General features: G+C 52.0%; 1 protein-coding gene across 1 annotated transcript in view; it reads right to left on the minus strand.

The window, feature by feature from the left end:
• Positions 1-22,806, minus strand: part of PEPD (peptidase D) — a 114,342-nt gene that overhangs the window by 61,412 nt on the left and 30,124 nt on the right. The window contains exons 7-9 of the mRNA XM_029243443.1: positions 18,358-18,402; positions 8,150-8,225; positions 7,200-7,246 (exon numbers count right to left, since the gene is read on the minus strand). Coding sequence (XP_029099276.1) covers positions 7,200-7,246; positions 8,150-8,225; positions 18,358-18,402 — 168 coding nt within the window. The remainder of the gene's footprint in view (positions 1-7,199; positions 7,247-8,149; positions 8,226-18,357; positions 18,403-22,806) is intronic.

Genomic DNA, 22,806 nt, shown 5'->3' on the forward strand with positions numbered 1-22,806 from the left:
TGGCACCACTATTACCTAATGGGTTCTCCAGGGGCAATTCCCCCGGCATCTGAAAAGAAAAGGCCTATTTCTGTTGGCTTTGCCCCCCAAAAGCTCTAATTAGGGCTGCATCAACCAGAGTGCACATTTGCAGGAAGTCCTTCCCTCTGGTTCTTTGCCCAGCTTTCTGGCTGGATATCACGCTAGTTTATGTCCTAAATGTGCCCATTTCTCAGTTACTTTTTTTTTTTTCTTTTTTTTTCTGTACACGGGCCTCTCACTGTTGTGGCCTCTCCCATTGCGGAGGACAGGCTCCGGACGCACAGGCTCAGCAGCCATGGCTCACGGGCCCAGCCGCTCCGCGGCATGCGGGATCCTCCCGGACCAGGGCACAATCCCGAGTCCCCTGCATCGGCAGGCGGACTCTCAACCACTGCGCCACCAGGGAAGCCCCTCAGTTACTTTTTAAGCAAAATGAGCTATCCGGGCTTTAAGCCACAGATCCCCACGACCCCTAAGACCCAGCTACATTCCCAGACACCGGGCTCTGCAGAACCTCTTGGTTCTCCTCTCTGATGTCAGGTCTGCAGACAGAGCAGGCTGGGTGGGCACATAGGACCTGCCCTGCCTGGTATCGGGGGGCCCAGGATGAGGTAAAGCCTGCTCAAAACCCCAGGAATTCTCCACCCAAGACGGCCCTGACTCTTCTGTCAGAAAGGGCTCAGCTCAAATACACCGAGGTGCGGCGGGGTGCAGGACTCATGGGCTGCCTTCCTGAGGGGTGCACCAAACAGATGGGGGTTTCCTGACTCTTTCGTGGTGGGCCGTGTGTGGCTCATTGGCAACCGTTGAGGAAATGCTGGCAGGAAAGCCGCACCAGCCACGCAACGCGAGGCAAAGAGCCGGCTGGGCCACACCCAGACCTGGGGGTCTCAGCAGGCCAGGCCGCAACCTAATCCCTCAAAGTGGCCGGTGAGAGTGAGTGACATGCCTGCTGTGGAGGGTGCGGGGCACTCACTGCCCAGACGGTGACCAGGACCATGGAGGAGGGCCCATCACAGCTGTTCTTACCCAGGGGCTCTGGCCTCAGTGGTTGCCTGGACCCAGACCTGCCGCAAAGGCCCCAGGCAAAATCTAGCACCTTCCTGAGGTAGATAACTGAGGGCAGTCTCCCTGAGGCCCAAGCTTGCCTAGGTTGAAACCAGATTACGTTGGACTACTCCAGGGAACATCTCCAGGACCTCCAGGAAAGCGGGAAGTAATAAGGGCCTCTTGGTGCTGTGCATCACCAATGACACCTGGATCCCAGCATGACCCATGGGGGTGCTCAGAGATACACAGGGCCATGTCTGACCACCACACCCAGCAGGCCAGGCAGAGAGAGACCCAGAGTGAGAGGAGGGCCACGCAGGCCCAGGCGTCTAAGAGACGGCCCCGCAGGGGTTACAGTGTACCAGGAGGGATGGGCAGAGAAAGAAGAGGATGCTAACCTGAGAGCAGGAGATGCAGCTCCTGCAGATCTGACAGAGAAGCTGGTCCAGCCGAGAAGCGGCTGGGGTGGCAATGCAAAGGGTGAGGGGTGGGCTCAGGGGTAGCTGTGCTGCGGAGGCCTACGCTCGCTGCAGACACAATCACCACGGCTTAGTAGGGGTGCAGGGTTTCCTGTAAACTCTCCCACCTTCCAGTTACCCTCACTACAGTTAAATCTTCTAATCCTCAGGAAAAACAAAAAAACAGGCTTTTTTAACAAGAACACAGCAAGGATTTTTGCAGCCTGCTCCCTGGGTGGATAATCTGAAAAATCAACCACCGATCAAGCCACTGAACCAGCACCACGTGGCTTGGATGGAATCTGTGTGTGAGTGTGTGGTATGTGCATGTGATGTGGGACATGTGTGTGTGTGGTATGTGGTGGGAGTGGTGGGAGTGTGTGTGTGTGTGTGGTTTGGAGTGTATGTGTGTGGTGTGTGTGTGTGTGTGTGGTGTGTGGTATGAGTGGTGGGGAGTGTTTGTGTTTGTGTGTTTGTTTTGGGGAATGTGTGTGTGTGTGTGTGTGTGTGTGTGTGGTATGGGTGGTGGGGAGTGTGTGTGTGTGTGTGTGTGTGTGGTGTGTGTGGTATGTGGTGTGAGTAGTGGGGGCTTGTCTGTAGGGGGGAGACCCCCACCCTGCAGCCCTGGGGAGAAGACCCTCAGGCCTGGCCCTGTCTCCCCGCCCCCAATCCGGGCCCAGTGGCCACACTGAACACACGGATTCCTGACTCGCTCCTTCCGGCCAAAGGGGAGAAAAAAGCAAGGCGACTCTGAGCACGGAGTAGCCCAGCCGTGCAGTTCAGCATTAACAAATGACTGAAAGAAGTGAGAGAGTGGCATGGACATATACACACTACCAAACGTAAGGTAGATAGCTAGTGGGAAGCAGCCACATAGCACAGGGAGATCAGCTTGGTGCTTTGTGACCACCTAGAGGGGTGGGATAGGGAGGGTAGGAGGGAGGGAGACGCGAGAGGGAAGAGATAGGGGAACATATGTTTATGTATAACTGATTCAATTTGTTATAAAGCAGAAACTAACACACCATGTAAAGCAATTATACTCCAATAAAGATGTTAAAAAAAAAAAACAAAGAAAACAGGAGACTCTTATTGTGGGCTGATGCCTGTGATGGAGCACAGGGAAACCCAGGCCTTGACAGGGGTCTCCAGATGCGGTCCGGCTGTCTGCCAAGAAGGACGCCAGCCGGGGGAGGAGGACAACGCCGTGTTGTCCCCTAGTATACCTCACAGACCCCTCTGCCTGTTAAATGACTCCCACACTCCCCACAGGAGCTGCCGGGAAAGGGCCCGAAATGCCCCGTTCACAGCTTGGAGAGAAAGAGAGCGTCATTTCAGTTAAGGTCCCAGACCGTCAAAAACATCACGTTATTAATCTCCTTGTGGCAAATGTGAACTGGGACCTGCTTACACAGCCAATTGAGCATGCTCTAAATTAGTGTTTGCCGGTAATTGATTCAGCTGCCAGCCCCATGCCAGCCGGCTGTTAGCCGGTGACGCCACTAACATTAAGTAACATGAGGAGGTAAAATGCATCGCCTGGTTGGGCCTGCAGTCAGATGCCATTAGCACCCGATTTACCCAAACATTAACGTCTTATTGGTTTAACACAATTTACCACACCTCAATTGCAGAAACTGATTTTCATTTTCCCTGGAACCCTGCTCACAGGCACAGCACAGAGGAGGAGTCTTAATAAATACCACCAGCTGGCTTCCTTGTTTCTAACATGCCTTCCAGACTTTATGACAAACCTTTGATGATAAAACAAAAAGATGAGGCTTAGAACTGGGTCTCCTGGCCAGCGGCCCTTGTCTGAGTCTGAGCGCCGTTGTGCCGGTGGTATGCCCGCCTCCCAGAAAATCAGCCCCAATCTCCCCCCCACCCCCACCCCCAGGAGTCCCTGCCCTTCCTGCCCTGTGTCCCTCCGTGGGGCTGGAGCTGGCCATGCTCTCAGAACGTCCGGAAGGTTCTAGGGATGCTCTTCTAAGCCAGGGGTCGGTGGCCTGCCCGGGAGTCGCTGCCCTGGACCTTCCTGGGCATCGGTCCAGCCTGTGTTAAGGAGGCCACACCTCCTGGGGAGCCCCCACCTGCTTTAGACATGATCTCATACTCCTAACTTGGTTAAGAGAAGAATGCTGACGTTCACGGCGGGAGAGAAGACAGGAAAAAGTAGCTCAGGACATTTTCTTCTCTCTCCTGCCCATCCATCTAACCCGCCCACACGTATTTCCTGATACCGACTGAGGGGCAGACACTGCAGATTAACGAGATGGGGCCTCCGAGAGAAAGTTCCCAGGCTCCAAGGACACAGGCCACAAAACAGCATCCTAGGCTACCTGGGCAGTGACATGCCTGCGGGGACAGAGAAAGTGACGTCGGCCCCCTCACCACTACAGACGCCCCCGGGCTCAGGCTGGCACTGGCAGTGGGTGGTGCCCTCCTCAAATCTGGCCAGGGACACCTCAATGTGCCGGGAGGACCATCTTCCCACTGTCTCCAGGGGGTGACACCATCTGCCTCCCAGGGTCACCCCTCCTACCTGCCCTTCGGGAACAGACTCTGTCTCTTGTCCTCATCATCCCCGCCTCAGCTTTTAAACCCCTCCCCCCCACACACTCCACCCCAGGAACACCCTGCTCTCGGGTCTCAGGGGCCCAGAGGCCAGACGGCCCCCTGCCGGGCTGAGGGTACGAGGGTAGCCGCTGCTTCCCCCCGTACCCGCTACGGCCAGCCGCAGGGTGGGCATGACGCATAGTAGGTGCACAACAGGGCACACACCTGGCACGTTGAGCTGGATTAATGCCACTCAGCACCCTCAGGGCGGCTGCTTCTGGCCCAAAGCCTCAGGATCATTTCTCCGAGGGCCGCCCCTGGTCCACAGAGGAGGCAGCAGTGGGGCCAACCTGGGACGCAGGGTGGAGCGGAAGGCTGAGCAATTTGCAGACAAAAGTAAGATCTCCCCGGAGCTCAGCTCAACAAGAGGGTCTCCTCCAAACAACAGCCAACCGCAACGTGTAGACCCTGAATCCCAACTCATACAAACCAGTTCTAAAAAGATAGTTTTAGACAACATAAACTAGACATTTATAACATTAAGGATTACTGTTAACTTACTTAGATGTGATAAGGACACAGCGGTTACATGAAAAGGAAAACAATACCGTCATCCACTGAGACACCCACTGATGTATTTACAGGTAAAATGACACAATGTCTGGGGTTTGGTTTTAAATACTCCAGGAAAACAAAACGAAACAGAAAACCCTGATGGGGACTTCGACGTTCATTATACTCTTTGACATGCGGGTGGGGGGTATTTGAAATTCGTCATTAAAAGAAAAAAAAAGACCTCTATTACCTTGGGTTGGGAAGCAGGGAGCTGGGGGAGGTATGCTGAGTGACCAGCCCCTGGCCCAGAACTCACACCCAGGTTGATCTGGCTCTGGGACACCGAGGACGGCTCAGGCCCCTGCTAGGAGCCACCTTCAGAGCTGGACTCCCCGCAGTTTCGGGCACAATGCAGCAGTCAGCGTGGCTCCACACTGGAGCAAGCGAGTCCTGCTCCAATTTCTCAGTCGTTTTATTTGAAGCATCAGCTGTGGGTCACTATGGGCCAATTCAGCTGGGAACAGGTTTCTGGGCCAGTGCCAATCTGAGGGACCCACTGCCCAGCCCACCTCCCTGGCAGCCCCGCAGAACTCCTCCTGTCCCAGGTTGGGGGTGGGGGCAAGGACCCGGGAATCCCAGCGCACGGAGGCAAGAGCTAGAGGGCTCTGCCCCTTCCCCCGTCCTCCTTGAGCTGAGCTGGGTCCTTGATGACTCATTTGTTCCATGCCCCCTCCTGGGAAGGCACAGCAGCGGGGCCTCTGAGGCCACGTTAACCTCTTACCTGCCAGGGTAAGGGGAAAGAAATATAGAGGCTCCCTGGTTCAGGGCTCCTTTAAGGGTTATTAGACTTTGAGAAAAGCCGCCTACCCGCAAGCCACGTGATGGTGATTGTAAATGCCCAAGGTGCCCGCTGCCGACTCTGTCTGTACCTCGCCCTCACTCTGCACTGCTAAGGTGTGGAGGCAGAGCGGGCCCTGAGGGTACCTGGGGCAGACATGGGCCCTGCAAGGTGGGGAAGGGGCAGCGGCACCAAGCTCTGACAAGGCCAGGCAGGAAAGGGCAGCCCAGGGTGGAGGGTACAAGGTAAAACGCTTTTTCGTACTCACAACACTTCCGATAGCAAATATGTAGGTTTTCCACACTAAGCAATTGTCCACTTCTCTGTGGACACCTTCTGACACTAACTAACTGCCACAGTCAGTGCGGACCCCACAGGCTAAGGGTTCAGTCCCACGAAACTGCCCCCTCTTCAGGCACCAACCACAAGCCCAGGCCTCCTTTACCTCTGACCCATCGGCCTTAAATCAGGGGTTCCCACAAAACCTAGCCTTGGGTTTCATAATTCGCTAGAACGGCTCGCAGAACTCAGGAGAGTGCTTTACTTACTGTTATCACTTTATTAGAAAGAATACAACTCAGGAGGAGCCAAATGGAAGAGAGGCAGAGGGCAAGGTGTGGGGGAGGGGCGTGGAGCTGCCAAACCCTCTCCAGGGATGCCAGCCTCCCAGCACCTCCACGTGTTCACCAACCTAGGCGCTTTCCAAACCCTTTGGTTTAGGGCTTATGCAAGTGCCATTAACTCCTTAGATACAGGATTGATTAAATCACTGGTCAGAACTCAATCTCCATCTCTAGTCCCTCTCTTCTCCCAGGAGGTCAGGGCCTCCGAGAGGCCCTCATTAGCATAAACTCAAGTGCGGTGGAAAGGGGCTTATTATAAAGAACAACAGATGCTCCTCTCTATCAGGGAATTTCAAAGGTTTTACAAGCTCCGTGCCAGGAACTGGGGGCAGAGACCAAATACGCATTTCCTATTATGTCACAGGGGGAGAACCGGCAGCTTCGGTGTCTTCTCCCCACGGGGGCTCCCACGCGGTGCAGTCACTGGTGACAGTCGGGAATGGGGGCTTCCTGCCCCGGGAGGTGGCCGGGAGGGGAGCCACTGGGGCAGTTTGGGTCTGACCCCAGGGCTTCTTCACGCTGTGGGCAACAGCACGCTAACTGACCCCTGGGTCCTGGAGCGGGGCTGAAGAGCTGGCCAGGCCACACCCAGCACAGCAGGGCAGCCGTGGGAAGGCCCCGGGTGGCAACAGGCTCCCTGCAGCCTAACTGGAGCTGCAGGATGATGGAGCTCTCCAGAATGCTTTATGAGCCACTTAACCAACCCGCAACCCGGTTGTCCGAGCACAGCAGACATAACGGCAGTGTTTACACATAAAAATGGCAAAGCTGTTTTACTAGCGGCTTTCAGGGTCTCAATGGCAGCTACTTGGTAGCTTCCTGCAAATTGCAGCAACAAAGTCCACGAGTGGAATGATGGGGCACTAAACCAGCCTGAAGAGTAATCAAAGACCATTACCGTCCAGCACTCTGCCAAGAGCCAGGGAGGTGGCCACGGTCGGAAGAAAAATCCTCTTTGCCCACGACGCCGAAGCCCTCCTCCTAATCCCCGCTCAACCTGTGTGCCAGGCTGCCGCACCTCATCCGTTACTTGCTCGGCGAACGTAAATTACTGTTTTTTACATTTTAATCTTTACCCAGAGAAACACAGCAGCTTACCTTTCCATCTCATATTCTTTCATTCCCACTTTTACAGCCTTCATTACCTGGAGGATGGATATTAAGCAAAGACATTTGTATTAAGGAGATAAGTAACACCACCTTATAAATAATGTATAGCATTTTTTCAAAAGAATCTCTTTTTAAAAAAAAAAAAAAAAAAGAATGATACGTGCACACAGTGGTGTAGAAATGTGACAAATTAGAACTGTTTTAAAGCTCCAAAGTCATACAGTTTATTTAAACCACTCCGGAGCACTTCCGTTCAGAAGTCGATAAACACCTTGGGAGGCAAGTGAAGATTTAGCCAAGACGTGTTTGGTGAATACTTAATGCTCAGAAGCCTATGCCAACTATCCCAAGAGGTTTCCTTCCTTATAAAACACAGAGAAAATGGACTCGGAGAAGAGACTGTGCTGCCCCCAATGACCCCCATCTGTCTCCTGACGCAACACTGCAATGTCAGTAAGCAGGTACTGGGCTATCCCAGTGGCCTGGACCCATTTCAAAACATAAACTTCCTTATTTGCTTCTGCTCCTCAGGTAAAGTGGGAAGGTTTGGGAAAGAACCAGGTGAGGGTGTTTTCAAAAACTGGGTGATAGTAATAAACGTGCTTGAATCTTGGTTAAGGACCACAGATTCTTTCAAAGGAACTGGGACTGCCAGAATGCGAGGAGGGAAAGCTCTACTGTCCTGGAAGTCGGGACTTCTTGCTGGGAAGTTCCCTGAGGGTGGGTACCTTAAGGTGAGGACAGGTCCTCCCTGCCCTGTCCCCACTGGGGAACAGTAAACAACCAGCACTGTATCTTGGGTCTGCAGTGACACTTCCTGCCTGCTGGGGACCAGGGCCCCGCCAAGACCGTCCACCGCCGTCTTGCCCCACACAGAGCAATGCTGCTTCCCCAGCCCACCCAGAACGGCAGGTCCAGTGAGCCAGTGCCCAGCTTACCTCCTGGTGGGCCTCGCTGGAAATTTTATTGGTGTAGCGCAAAACCTCCAGCTCCATGTCTGTCTTGAAGACCCGACTGCAGAAAGGAGAAAAACGAAGCAGCAAGTCAGCGACTTCCAGCAGGAGCTGGCAGACACCTCCAGGGAAACCTCCACACCCTGCACAGCCTGGGAAGGAGCCCAGGGCTGCAGATGGGCTGCCTGGGCATAGGATGGGGGCAGGACGGGCCACCAAGCCCCAGGAGTGATGAGCTACACTAAGCATGGCCCATCCCAACCCAACGCCAGCCTCAGGAGTGCAGGCTGTTTCCAGCTACAAGATCGGGAAGCCGCTGTGGGTGGCAGAAACCCAGATTCTGTAGCCGGACACACGGTGCCTCACTGAGACTCAGTTTCCTCATCCATTAAATGGGGATACAATCTACATGGCAAGGCTGTTGGACCTCAATCTTAAGTGTGCTGACTCCCAGGGCTCTGCCCAGATGGCTGAAGAGTTCTCCCATTTCCCCCCACCACACCCACCTGCCCAGGCAGCCTTGGAAAACCATGTGACTCAGGCCCCCTGCGTGAGATAGGGTCAAGCTGGGAATGGGGACGGGGCAGTGCAACCAACAGACCCTGCCGTCCTTTCAAGGCTCAGCTGTACCTCCTGCCAGCTGGACTCCAGCGGGGTACTGGGGTCCTCACAATAAGCTCATGTTAATTTGCCCAAAAATGGCTAGGTTTCTGGTCCTTGCAATCAGTCTCAACCCCAAGTAAGCCTCCCGTAGAGAAGCTAAATAAATATTCTTTTTCTACTTCTACCCATTTCAAATAAGCACCTCCAGCTCACGGCATTTAAGTGGCAGTGGGCCCAGTCCTTAAGCGCATGGAGTCCTCAGTGCATCCCTCATGGCTGACGCTGCTCCCTTTATGAAGGTGACCTGCCTTCACCAAAGCCCCCTCAAGACCGGCAAAGCGGAGTGTCACGATGGCAGATTAGCGCCTGCCCCTCCGTCCACAGTGCCTCCGTCGTCCAGCCACTGTCCACCTCTGAGGCCTGACGGTCCTGAGCCAGCCTCAGCCGAGGCGTCTGAGGATGGCAGGGAAGGCGCTCCCACCTGCGCCAGAGGCAGCTACCGACCTGTGCTGTCTCCACGATGCCCACGTAGCACAGCCAGCCATTCGTCGCTGGGAGGGGAGGAAGGCATCGTACAGCACAGGGACACCCTCCAGGGGATGTAGGAAAGACAAACCCCCAACCCACTGAGCCCTTCTCCAGATGAACATGCCTTCTTTTTTCAGGGGCAGACCCTGAAGCCTAAGTTTGCTCTTTACCATCATAAAGGTGCTCTGGCTCCACCTCGGGGCGCTGGGAGCAGTTCTACCCGGGGGAACAGAAAGCTGGTTCCCGCGCCCCGGAGGGTGTGGTCCAGATCCACTCACAGATAACCTAGCGGCCCCTGATGCTTCCTTCCTGCCCTGCTCGGCACCAGCCCAAGGATCTGTGAGCTGGGAGCGGGTCTCTCTATTCTCCGCCGTAGTGACGGTGACGACCAGAGTGACAACACAGGTGGGAACCAGGCCCAGGCACAACTGCCTCTGACCCCCAGCCTCTCTCTTCAGCCTAGAGCCCTGCTCCAGCCCTCTAGCCACCACTCCGGCCAACACTTTAGACTCCCTAGGACTCGTGCCCTTCGATCCACACAGGCTCGGCCGAACGCCCGCAAGGGATGAACCAAAGCCCAGGCCTGTGTGCACAGGACACGAGGGCTGAGGGGGAAAGCACTCAGCTGGGCGGACGGCACAGCAAGTGGCCACCTGCCTCCACACACCCCAGCTCTGCCAGGAGTCACAGGGGGAGCGTGCAGGCTCCTCTCAACTTCCTCCACCCCGGGGCCCTCCCAGGGCTCCTTGTCACATGAACGAACTCATCCCCTACTTCCTGGAGAACACAGAAGCCAGCAGGTGGGTGTACTCTCACCTCTTCTCCAAACTCCCAAGCCTTCCCCACCCCCATCCTCCCCTCTCTCCCCGCCTACAAGGGAAGGGGTGCCCTCTTGTCAGTGAGGCTCAGCCCCCCAACACACACACATGGGCTCAGATCCCAGCCCCCAAGCGCCTCTGTGCACCTGCCGCTCTTACTGGAAGCTCCATGACCACTCACCTCCCCGTCCAGCCAAGCTTTCCCCCCACCACCCAGCCACGTTTCCAGAAAGGACACCCTGACAGTCCTTGCCTCCGGAGAGGAGGGAGAGCAGCTTTTACGAACCTCCTCCCCATCTTCTCACTAACCCTCTCCCCTCCCCTCTTCTCCCTTCAGCCCCTGCCACTCTGCCAGCACTGCCTCACCAACAACCCCCAGGGTGCCAAACCCAGAGGCATTCCGTGACCTCCCGCGACGCCTGCCTCTGATGGCACATGCTTGGCTGCTTCCCCTCCTCCAGCTCTGACAGGCCCTCACCTCCCTGCCCCCCAGCCTTGCCGCTGCACCTGCCCCCAAAGCCCCAGCTCCAGCACAGGCCTCTCAGCTGCGTTGCACCCGCAGGAGCCCCCCCCCCCAGGCACCTCCAGCTCAGCAGGACAGAGACTCCCACCCTTCTGCAGGCTCCCATCTCCAGCCACACCTCCCCACCTCCCACTGCTTAATGCAGACACCTGGGCACCTCCCTCTCATCCGTCCATCACTCCCACATCCAACCGACGACCAAGGGCGGCAATTCCACCTCCACAACCTCTCATGCCTCCCCTTTCTCTCTCTCCGTCCAGACCCCACTCTCTCCAGCCCTCTCCTGGCTCTTCTGGCCTCCAGTCCTATCTGCTCCCCAACCACAGCTGTGGATCTTCGGGCAATGCAAATCAGACCAGGCTTTCCCTGGCTTCAAACCTTTAGTAGCCTCTAGATGTCGTCCAGATGAAGTTAAAACTCTATCCAGCGACCAGGAGGCTCTCTAGGCCACACCCTGCCTGTCTCCACCACGTACCCCCTCACCCCCGACAGAGACGCCTCTGCCTGGAACCGGCTCCTGCACATTCACCCTCTAGCCCCTTTCTCAGAAAGCGGGGAGGGGCTCCCTCCAGCCCCCTACCAGGCTAAATCCCTCCCTCTATTCCCTGGGCAGTCTATGTGAATCCTCAGTAAGCTATCACGCTTGTAATTTCCTTTTCATTTAAGTCTCCCCCTAAAAGCCCACAGCCCTGGGGGGCAGCGTCCCAGGGCTAGAACAGTGCCTGGCCCAGAGCAGACACACCGTAACTACGGGTTAGGAACAGTACCTGGGCATTGCAGCAAAGCTGGAAAACACCTTACTTCCAACCAGGAGACAGAATGGTTCATCTCGAAAAGAAAAGGAGGCCTCCTCCACCCGCCCTCCCTGGGCTGTTCACCAGGTCATCGTGGGATGTCGCACAGCCTGGCAGGCCCCGGTCAGGACAGGACGTGGGGAACAGCCTCCCCAGGCCTCAACAGTCCAAACTCCCACCACCACTGCCTCACCCCCAGCCACAAAGGCAGGAAGAGGCAGCCCCAGCCTCAGAAGCCCACTCCACAGGCTCTCCACTCGCCTCCTCCCTGCCCCTTAGGCACCCTCAGTCTTGAAAAGAGCCGGGAAAAAGACTCCATCAGCCCAAGGAGAGAGGATTCTCGGAACCCAGACCATGCTCCCTGCCTATCAGAGATGATAAAGCATGTTGAGCCACCAAGGCCCAGAGTCCTGCTTTCTTTCCTAATTTCACTTTGGGGAAGATGACAAACTAGGCCTCTAGCTGGTTGCCTCAGGACTTATTTTTTTTAGTCATGTTAAAAAAAAAAGAAGAAAAAATCAAACTGAACCAGGGCAAAGGCAGTTCTCCAGCGAAGCCGGCCTGGCTGAGCACTGGCCTGGCCCAGTTGAATCCAAGCCTTAAGGGCCCTGAAAGTAAAGGCTGCTGTGTGCCGGCTCACCCAACCGTCCACAGGGCACTCTGGGGCTGAAGTCTCGCCCCGGTGCCAGGCGTTCCCGCCTGGCCCCGTTATCTCCACAACACAAGCACCAGAAACTGTTTTTAAGATCACGGCGGGAAACAGTAGGGCTTCCCGGCATTCTGCACAGTTTCCCCTCATCTGCAGGGGGAATTCGCCGCCCCGGCTCTGAGGAGACCATTTCCTTTACTCCCCAGCACAAAAAGGCAAGGCAGGGGGGTTCTGCTGCGGTGCAGCCTCTGTAGGCCCAGTCGCCTTGGAGCGAGGGATTCTGAGTGTCACACTCAGCCCCCGCCTTGTCCAGCCCAAGGACGTGAGGGGTGGTGGTTAGAAATACCATCTGCAAGGCTTCTATCCCCAGGGGAGGACGAAGGTCACCTCCTCCAGGAAGCATCAGAGGACCGAGGCTCAGGACAGGACAGCACTGATGCCACTGAAGACATCTGCGCAGGATTCCCCAGGTGGTGCAGTGGTTAAGAAGCCACCTGTCAACACAGGGGACACGGGTTTGAGCCCTCGTCTGGGAAGCAGCTAAGCCCACGAGCCACAACTACTGGGCCCACGTGCCACAATTACTGAAGCCTGCCCGCCTAGAGCCCATGCTCTGCAACAAGAGAAGCAACCACAATGAGAAGCCCCTGCACCGCAACGAAGAGTAGCCTCTGCTCGCCACAACTAGAGAAAGCCCGTGCGCAGCAACAAAGACCCAAAACAGCCAAAAATAAAAATTAATTAATTAATTAAAAAAAAAAAGACATCTGGGCAGAAGGCAACTCAGGCTCTTCCGGCAGCAAGAGGAGGTGCCCGACGTGTGCAGGAGATGAAGGCACTGAGGCAGGGTCCCCAGCTCGTGGCCAGGCCTGTGAGCATCACCACATCAAGGGGGCTGCTCAGGGAGAAAGGCAGCATCACGGGCAGCGGGGCGGGGGTGAAGGCACAGAGTCCCCTGCTACTGGCCTGAAATGACAAAGACTGGACCAAGCTGAGATTCATGTGTGCAATCTTTTTCTTCCTTAAATATTCACAGGTCACAAAACTGCCTCTGGGCATTAAATGAAGGATTAAGGCATCAATTAAGTGAGGTCTGAATGCTCCACTGATTAAAGGAGTAGCAAGACAGGATGAGGTATTTCCAGAATCAGTCTCTAAGCGTCAAAGTGCCACAGTGTTGCACAAAACCCATTTGAAGGGACAGGAATTCCATCTCTCCCGGAGATGAATGTGCAGGGGCTTCTGCGGGAGAGGAGTGCGGGAATTCCATACCGCATGACCCCCATGGCCATTCCTTCCCTACCCTGCGAGCCAGGGATTCAAAGGGTAAAATCCCAGCACAACAGGAGGGACAGAAAGGAAAGAGCTGGTTGGAATTACATATCCTCAGGAAGCTCAATCCATAAGTCCTCTCAGAGAAACCAGGACCAGGAAGAAAATGGTGGTTCAGCCCGTGGTAAGCTGAGTGTGCCTGAGACCTGACCGGGGCCAGGCAGTCGTGAGCCACGTGCAGGGAGAGCTGGGACCAGGGCCTGACTGTTCCCACATCCTGGGTCCAGCCTCCCGGTGCACAGTAAGCCAGGTTCTCCCCACTACTCTCAGGTCCCCACTTTCCACTTGGCTTTCTCGTTGACTTAGGGTTAAATGCCTATTCACCGGGAGACAAAGACTACGCAACAAGCATCAGTCATCATCTAGGTACCTTTTCTAATTTGGGACACATTACCCAGGATGCAGGATCCTGGTGCGTGTCTGCCCCAAATCATCCACCCCTCACCGTCTCCCGTGCACAGAAAGGCAGGGGCACAGAAATAGACAGCTTGCCTCGCTGCCTGATGAACACACGCAGGCCACCTCCGCTCCGTGTAATTCACAGCTCTAACACTGGCACGACACCGACTCAAGTTAACACGGCCTCACTTAAAACCCGAGAAGGCGCGTGGCAATGGCTGACATGCTTGCTTTTCTGTGATGCTTCCAGAGGTGCTTAACTGAAATCCACAGTGCCGAGCTATTAGCCAGCACAGAAGTACCTCCTTTTATTTCCTACCCCACCTCTCATCTGCTGAACGGGAATGCAGAGCCACAGGCTAAATTATGGAGGTGAGAGACGCCGGCTCTTGTCAAGTTTCAACTTTTGACCTCCACGTGCAAACTGCAAGACCTAGCACAAGAAAAGAAATGATCAGCTATGATCTCATGTTTGTGGGGGAGAAGAGTATGATTATAGAGGGATTTACAGAAAATCAAAAAGGTACTGCTTGAGAGAATGGAAAACAATAAAGCCGTCACCGAAAGGAAATGAATGACACCCAAACACAAATGAGAAGTGAAGCTTCCCCTGTGCTGGGAGAGGCTGCCTGTTGCCTCCTAATCAGACAGGCTCTGGGAAGGATCCCAAATCCCCAGCTCAGCCGCTACCTGGGAGCTGGGGTACATGTGGGTGGCAGGGCGCCGCGCTGGGGGAGGCTTAGCTGCACGTCCCCAGGCCCTCCACCCCACCACACCCTGGCCTCCACAAGATCTTTTCTGTGGGCTCTGAGCAGGTCGGATGGCCAAGAATGAACCGAGAGAGAGGCTGACACGCAGGCAGCACCCCCCACTCCTCAGGGTACTCCTCAGAGCCACATGGGGCAGCATCAGAGCCTGGAACCATTGGCCTGGGCTCAGCTCCTGGCTTTTTCTTGGTCAAATCACTTTCCTGTGCCTCAGTGTGCTCACCTGTAGCATGGGGATAATCAGAGTCCTACCTTATAACATAAATAAAATACCTCTTTAAATAAGGTGACGTGTGTCAAGTGCTTAGCATAGCACCTTGCATAAAGAAAGTCCCAAAAGGTGACAGCATGATTACTAGGATGTGTTGCCACTTGACTTTTGCTCTCACCCAATCCTTGAGCCATCCACCAAGGGAGACCACGTCCACTCTGCAGGTGCGGAAGCTGAGGCTTGGTGTTATACACTGAACACTGTGTTGCCCCCAAATTCACAGGTTGATACCTATCCCCAGCGTGATAGTATTTGGAGGCAGGATCTTTGGGGGGTGCTTAGGTCATGAGGGTGGAACCCTCATGAATGGGATTGGTACCCTTATAAAAGAGACCCTAGAGAATTCCCTCACCCCTTCTGCCATCTGAGGACACAGAAAGAAGACGGCCGTCTATGAACCAGAAAGTGGGTCCTCACCTTGGCCTTGGACCTCCCAGCCTCCAGAACTGTGAGAAATGAATTTCTGCTGCTCATAAGCCACCCGCTCTATGGTAATTGTTAGGCAGCATGAATCTTCACGTCCGTGCTGTGAGTTAGGCATTACTACATCCCCATTTTATAGATGAAGAAGCTGAGGCTCAGAGAAGTTAAGTGACTTCCTGAGGTGGGTGGGCTGGGGTGAGAATTTGGATATGCCCAACTGGATAGTTTTTCCATTACCCCAGGTAACTTCTCTCCACGGGCCGAGAGGGGGGCGTTGGAAAAAGCATCCAGGACAGGGGCCCAAAGATACATCAATGAGCCATAATTTAATATCATGGAAACCCAGTCTCTCCTGTAAATGAGGGGCCTGCCCGCCATTCCACCCAGAATCCTTCCTTCAGTTACCAGAGGAGGGTGATGACGGTGACTCACATGGCTCCCACCGAGAATGACTGCAGTTACTACAGAGGCCAGAACACACGCTGCTAAAACATACCCCTGAGGCAGTAAGGACAATGTGACATTTCTAAAATAGTTCTACTGCCATCAAATGCCAAATAAGTCCTTTCTGCTGCTGGCTTTAATAAAACTGGGAAGTATCTTATTAACGCAGAATCTACCTCAGAGCCTTGGAAATGTCACCAGAATTAAAGCATGCTCGTTCCAAAGTGACGAACTAATGACTTGTCACTCAGGAGATGCTGGGGTGCACAACCCAGCCCTGGTCTCCAAAGCACTCAGAATGTAAGCGGCCACAAGGGATGCCACATCTGGGACATAGGTGGACGCGGTCCCTGAGTATCCAGGGTTTATTCTTCTGCCAACTGGGGGCTACGGAAGGGCCAGGCATTTGTTACTTCATCAAAACAAGAAGGGGTGGCTGTGAACTGGAAGGACACAAGCCCCCATGCTCACAGTGTGCGGCCAGGATGGGCACTGGGCCAGGGCTGCCGACAGAGCTGCTGGCCCGCCCACCCTCCAGCTCTCGCAAGGGTCAGTATCGATGCCTGTCGACAGCCCTCAGATCTTCGCCTCTGGCCCAGCCTCTCTCCCGCCGGCACCTGCCTCAAACTCAACACACCACAGCAGTCCCTCACCTGCCAAAGCACCTGCCCCATCTTGGTGACATACCACCCAGCTGTTCAGGACAAAACCCCAGAGTCTCATTCAACTCCACCCTTCACTCAGGCGTCAAGGCCGGTTCCTCCCAGGAGCGTTCCCCTTGACTGCCCCTTCCTCTCAACTCCGTCACCTACCCCTCCATGGCCACCTGGACCCTGCAGCAGCCTGCTCCCACTCCTGCCCCACAGCTTTAAGAAACGCTAACCTGGGCTTCCCTGGTGGCTCAGTGGTTAAGAATCTGCCTGCCAATGCAGGCGACATGGGTTCAAGCCCTGGCCCTGGAAGATCCCACATGCCGCGGAGCAACTAAGCCCACGCGCCACAACTACTGAACCCACATGCCACAACTAGTGAAGCCCATGCGCCTAGAGCCCATGCTCCACAAGAGAAGCCACAACAATGAGAAGCCCGCGCACCACAACGAAGAGTAGCCCCCGCTTTCCGCAACTAGAGAAAGCCCGCGCGCAGCAACGAAGACCCAACAAAGCCAAACATTTTTAAAAAACAAAAAACAACAATGATCCTACCATTCTCTTGCCTAAATCCTTGAAGGTTTACCCCTGGTTCCCATTTCTCTCAAGACAAAGTCCAGGCAGACACCACGGCCCACCCGGCCCCTGCCCGTCTCTCTAACCAACCTCAGGGGCCACTTCCGCAGTGTGTGGCTCTAGTCTGGCCACACAAAGCCACCAACCTTTCTTGTCTCCAGCCTTTGAACAAGTGGCCCCTTGGCCTGGATCACACTCTCCTTCTCCCCACTCTGCGCTTCCCCCAAACTCAACGGCTGACTCATCCTCGTCCTCAGGCCACAGTGTTCCCAAGTGCTTCAAGACAGGTGAGCAAGGTCTCCCAACTAGACAGGGAACCTGACGCATGGCCTTAGGATCAGATGTGAGGAGTCCACACGCCTCCCAGTCAGGGGATGACACAACGAAAGCCCTGCCTCTCCTCTCTCCTACATTCAGAATAAGTGCAGCCATACAACAAATAAAACACGTTTTAGTGCTATAAAAGAGCAACTCGAGGACTTCCCTGGTGGTGCAGTGGTTAAGAATCCGCCTGCCAATGCAGGGAACACGGGTTCGAGCCCTGGTCCGGGAAGATCCCACATGCTGCAGAGCAACTAAGCCCGTGCAACACAACTACTGAGCCTGCGTTCTAGAGCCCGCGAGCCACAACTACTGAGCCCACGTGCCACAACTACTGAAGCCCACGCACCTAGAGCCTGTGCTCTGCAATAAGAGAAGCCACCACAATGAGGAGCCCGCACACCGCAATGAAGAGTAGCCCACACTCGCCACAACTAGACAAGCCCGTGCGCAGCAACGAAGACCCAACGCAGACAAAAATAAATCAATCAAATAAATAAATTTTATAAATAAATAAGTTAAAAAAACCCCAAACAACTCGATGGCTTAGGAAGAAAACTGGCAGCACATCGGTGGAGGGTCTCTTCAAGGGCCCACAGAGGCGATGCCCAAATGGAGGCACCTCGCCCTGCTGTGAACCAGCAGAAAACACACTGCAGGTAGGGCTATCAGTACCAGCAGAAAAAGAGAGCAGGCAACATAAGACACGTAAAAAGGATGCCAACTAGTCAAGACATATGCGTGACATGAGGAAAACATGTTTACCTTTCTGGTAATAGGATCACATATGATGTTTATTTTTATCCTTTTTCACTATCTACTTTAACTGAGCTATATACGTTTGGCTCATTTATGGTAAGATTTCTTTTAAAAACTCCTAAAGAGAAAGAGAAATTTAATTGACATTCGAGTGACGTGTGCCCTTTTGCCAAAACAGACCAACTGACAAACAAAAAATACAAAACAGAAGAGGCTGAGAGAAGAGTTCTAGGGACCAGCTTGTCTGAGGGGCTCTCTGAGATGGAGTGGGCGGGAACAGCAGGGTCTCTCACCTTCCTGGGCTGAGCTCAACAAACAGCCACAAGCCATACTCACCATTCCACAATCTCCGGATGAAGAATGGTGTTGTTGACATTGAACCTACAGAAAGAAAACAAGTCAAGTCCATTAGTTCAATGGTCTATCATCTCCCAGCAAGAAATACTTCATTCAAGACACACCAAGAGAAAGCCTGACCAAGAGAACTTTAACTTCATGACTCCCTGGACAACAGAAGGCCTGCTGCTGCTCACGTCCTGCAGCAGACTTGGCAGTCCAGGCCATGTCCTCCAAGGGTAGTCAGTTGGAGAACAAGCTGCTTGGCTGCAAAACGTCATCCTCCACCCTCGCTAGGCAGACAGCATAGCCTCTTCCATCAAGTGTACCAACATATACATAATAGGAGTCCCAGAAGAAAAGGAGAGAGCTAATGGAGCAGAAGAATATTTGAAAATATAATGGCCAGAAACTTTGCCGATTTAATGAAAAACATCAATGTAAACATCCATAAAGCTCAATGAACTCCAAGTGGGATAAACTCAAAAGAGATCCACACCCAGACACATAATCAAACTGTCAAAAGAAAACCTTAAAAGCAGTAAGAGAAAATCAATTCATCACATGCAAAGGATCTTCAGTAAGATTAATGGCTGATTTCTCATCAGAAACTACAGAGGCCAGAAGGCAGAATACGGGATGACATATTCCAATTGCTAAAGGAAAAACATCTGTCAACAAAGATTCCATATCCAGCAAAGCTATGCTTCATAAATGAAAGAGAAATTAAAACAGTACCAGATAAACAAAAACTGAGAGAATTCACCACTAGAAGACCTAGCTTATAAGAAATACTAAAAGGAATCTTTCAGACTATAGTGAAAGGAGTTTCTAGAGAGTAACTAGGATCCATATAAGGAGAAAAAGGGCACTGGTAAAGGTAATTACATAGGCAAGTACGGAAACAGTGTAAATGTACTTCTTCGTTTGTAAGTCCTATCTGATTTAAAAGATAACTGCATAAAGCAATAATTATAATTATAAACCTGTGTAGGTCACTGCGAAATGTATAAAGATGCAATCTGTATGCAATAACAGCACAAAGGAAGGGAGCATAATTTTTGTGTACTATTGAAATCAACTGATATTAATGCGAACTAGATTATTACAAGTTTAAGAAGTCATTTGTAATTCTCTGGGTAACCACTAAGAAAACTAAAATATACAGAAAATGAAATAAAAAAGGAATCAAAACTGTATACTGCAAAAAAGTCAATTAAACACAAAAGAAGGGAATAATGGAGAAACTGAGGAACAAAAACAATATATGACACAGAAAACTAATAACAAAATGGCAGAAAAAAGGTCTTCCTTATCAGTAATTACGTTAGATGTAAATGGATTAAATTTTCCAATTAAAAGACAAGGATTGGGCTTCCCTGGTGGCGCAGTGGTTGAGAGTCCGCCTGCCTATGCAGGGTACATGGGTTCATGCCCCGGTCCGGGAAGATCCCACGTGCCACGGAGTGGCTGGGCCCATGAGCCATGGCCGCTGAGCCTTCGCGTCCGGAGCCTGTGCTCCGCGACGGGAGAGACAACAGTGAAAGGCCCGCGTACCGCAAAAAAAAAAAAAAAAAAGACAAGGATTGGCAGAATAGATGGATAAAAAAAGATTCAACCATATGCTCTAAAGAGACACTTTAGGGCTTCCCTGGTGGCGCAGTGGTTGAGAGTCCACCTGCCGATGCAGGGGACACGGGTTCGTGCCCCGGTCCAGGAAGATCCCACGAGCCGCGCAGTGGCTGGGCCTGTGAGCCATGGCCGCTGGGCCTGCGCATCCGGAGCCTGTGCTCCGCAACGGGAGAGGCCACAGCAGTGAGAGGCCTGCGTACCGCAAAAAAAAAAGAGAGACACTTTAGACTCAAAGACACAAGATGAAAGTGAAAGGATGGGAAAAGATATATTATGCAAACAGAAACCAATATATCCATAGACTGGAATATTTCTCAGCCATAAAAATGACCAAAGTACTGATTCATGCTACAACATGGATGAATTCTGAAAACACAGTTAGTGAATGAAGCCACATATAAAAGGCCACATACTGCATGACTCCATTTATATCAAATGCTAAAGTAGGCAAATCCATAGACAGAAAATAGATTAGTGGTGGCCAAGGGAATGACTGCTAATGGGTACAGGGTTTCTTCTTGGGTGATGAAAATATTCTAAAATTGATTGTGATGATGACTGCACAAACCTATAGACATACAAAAAGGCATTTTAGTTGTACAGTTTAAGTGGGTCAGTTGTATAAGGTATGTGAATTATATTCTGACAAAGCTGTTTTTAAAAACTTACTGAATTATACACATAATGAATTTTATTGTATATAAATTTTATTCTAATAAAATTGATTTATAAAAATTGACAGAAATGAGAAACAGATAAATCGACAAGCATAGTTTCAGATTTTCACATACCTCTTCTGATGACAGAACAAGCAAACAGAGAAATCAGTAAAGTTGCAGAAGATACAAACAATACAATTAACCGACTTAATTTCATTGACATATACAGAACACTACAGCCAACAACTGCAGACTACGTGCTCTCTAAGTATACATGAAACACTTATCATGAAACAATATCATATGTTGGAAGTTTCAACAAATTTCAAAGGGTTGAAATACAGAGAATATTCATTGATTACAGTAGAATTAAACTAGAAATCAGTAACAGAAAAATATAAAATCCAAAATCGTTTGGGAATTAAGCAATAAACTTCTAAATACCTACAGTTCAAAGAAGAGAAAATAATAAAATCAGAAAATAAAACCATGAAATATCGTAACTGGTGAAATGCCGCTAAAGCAGGGCTTAGAGGAAAATTTATAGCTCTAAACGTGGGCAGTAGAAAAGAACATTGAAAATCAATGATCTAAACTTCCATCCCGGGACTTCCCTGGTGGCGCAGTGGTTAAGAATCCGCCTGCCAATGCAGGGAACACGGGTTCGACCCCTGGTCCAGGAAGAGCCCACATGCCACAGAGCTACTGGGCCCACGTGCCGCAACTACCGAAGCCTGCATGACGCAACTACTGAGGCTGCATGCTGCAACTACTGAAGCCCATGCACCTAGAGCCCGTGTTCCGCAACAAGAGAAGTCACTGCAATGAGAAGCCCATGCACCACAAGGAAGAGCGGGCCCCCGCTTGGCGCAAGTAGAGAAAGCCCATGTGCAGCAACGAAGACCCAACGCAGCCAAATAAATAAATAAATAAAAATAAACTTCCATCCCAGAAATATCTTTCTTCTTTCTCAATGAACTAGAGAAAGAACAAATAAAACCTAAAGAGATTAGAAAATTTTTAAAGCAAAAGATCAATGAAATAAAAAGCAAACATACAATAGAGACAAATCTACAAAGCCAAAAGTTCTTTGATAAGATGAACATAACTGAAAAGGGAACCCAGGAGACAAAAGGATCAGGTTGGGGCACATCCCTGACACTTCTGTCATGCGTGACTCAGAGCTCAAGCTATCAGTGAGACAGCTAGGTAAGCGCAATGTGGCCCAGCACAACGTATGGGCCTCAGCAGAGAAGCCTTGGGAAGCCTTCAATCCTCAGGATTCTGAGCCCTGCTCTATCTCAAGCCAGGATATCACACAGGGCATACAGGATTGTGACCCACCAGGAATCCTCCATGGCCTCACTGATGGGTGTTTGAAAACACCTATCTAATGCTATCGTTGTGCAGCTGGTACCCCCACTTCTGGCTGAAGGAGGGACAAGGACGAGGAGAGGGAAGGAGGTATTAGCAGGCTGAAAGGATTCCAGATCTTCAAAGCTTTCGGGATCCCTAACTATAAAAATAAGACTACTAAATTCAAAGTCTACCAAAGTGTTGTAGAATCAAGCCCTACTTGTGAAATATCAAAGAGATCACAGAGAGCCAACCTGGCTCAAGGTGAAGAACAGAGCAGGAGATGACATAAATAAAGACGGCAATACAGACCGTCTCCCATTCTGCCAAATATCACTTTGACGCTAGGAAAAGCGATGGCCTATCTCCTCAAAAGCCAAACACGCCAGTAGAATCTCACGTTACAAAACATACGTACGTATACACACATGCACACACACACACAAACAGCAAGGTGACCAGGCACAAAGACAAAGATGCAAACACACAGACACACACAGAGACAGGCATACGCTTAGAAAAGAGGCGCAGGCAGACACACACAGATGTATATTCGTGGACACAGGCAAATACATGCACACACACACACAAAGGCATAAACATGGACTAACACCCAAATATACACACAAACAGAAACACACAGACTCACACAAATGCACACTCAGACACAAAAACATTCAGACAGAGAAACACCCTCAGACACACACATAAGAGTCCAAAAGACATTCATGGCAATGTCAGTGGTTTAACTCAGGTAATGAAATTTGAACATTCCTTGCTTTTGCCTCTGTGCTAGTTAGAG

This window comes from Monodon monoceros, unplaced genomic scaffold (genome assembly GCF_005190385.1).
Source record: "Monodon monoceros isolate NGI ecotype Baffin Bay Population unplaced genomic scaffold, NGI_Narwhal_1 Super_Scaffold_10, whole genome shotgun sequence".
Lineage (NCBI taxonomy): Eukaryota > Metazoa > Chordata > Mammalia > Artiodactyla > Monodontidae > Monodon > Monodon monoceros.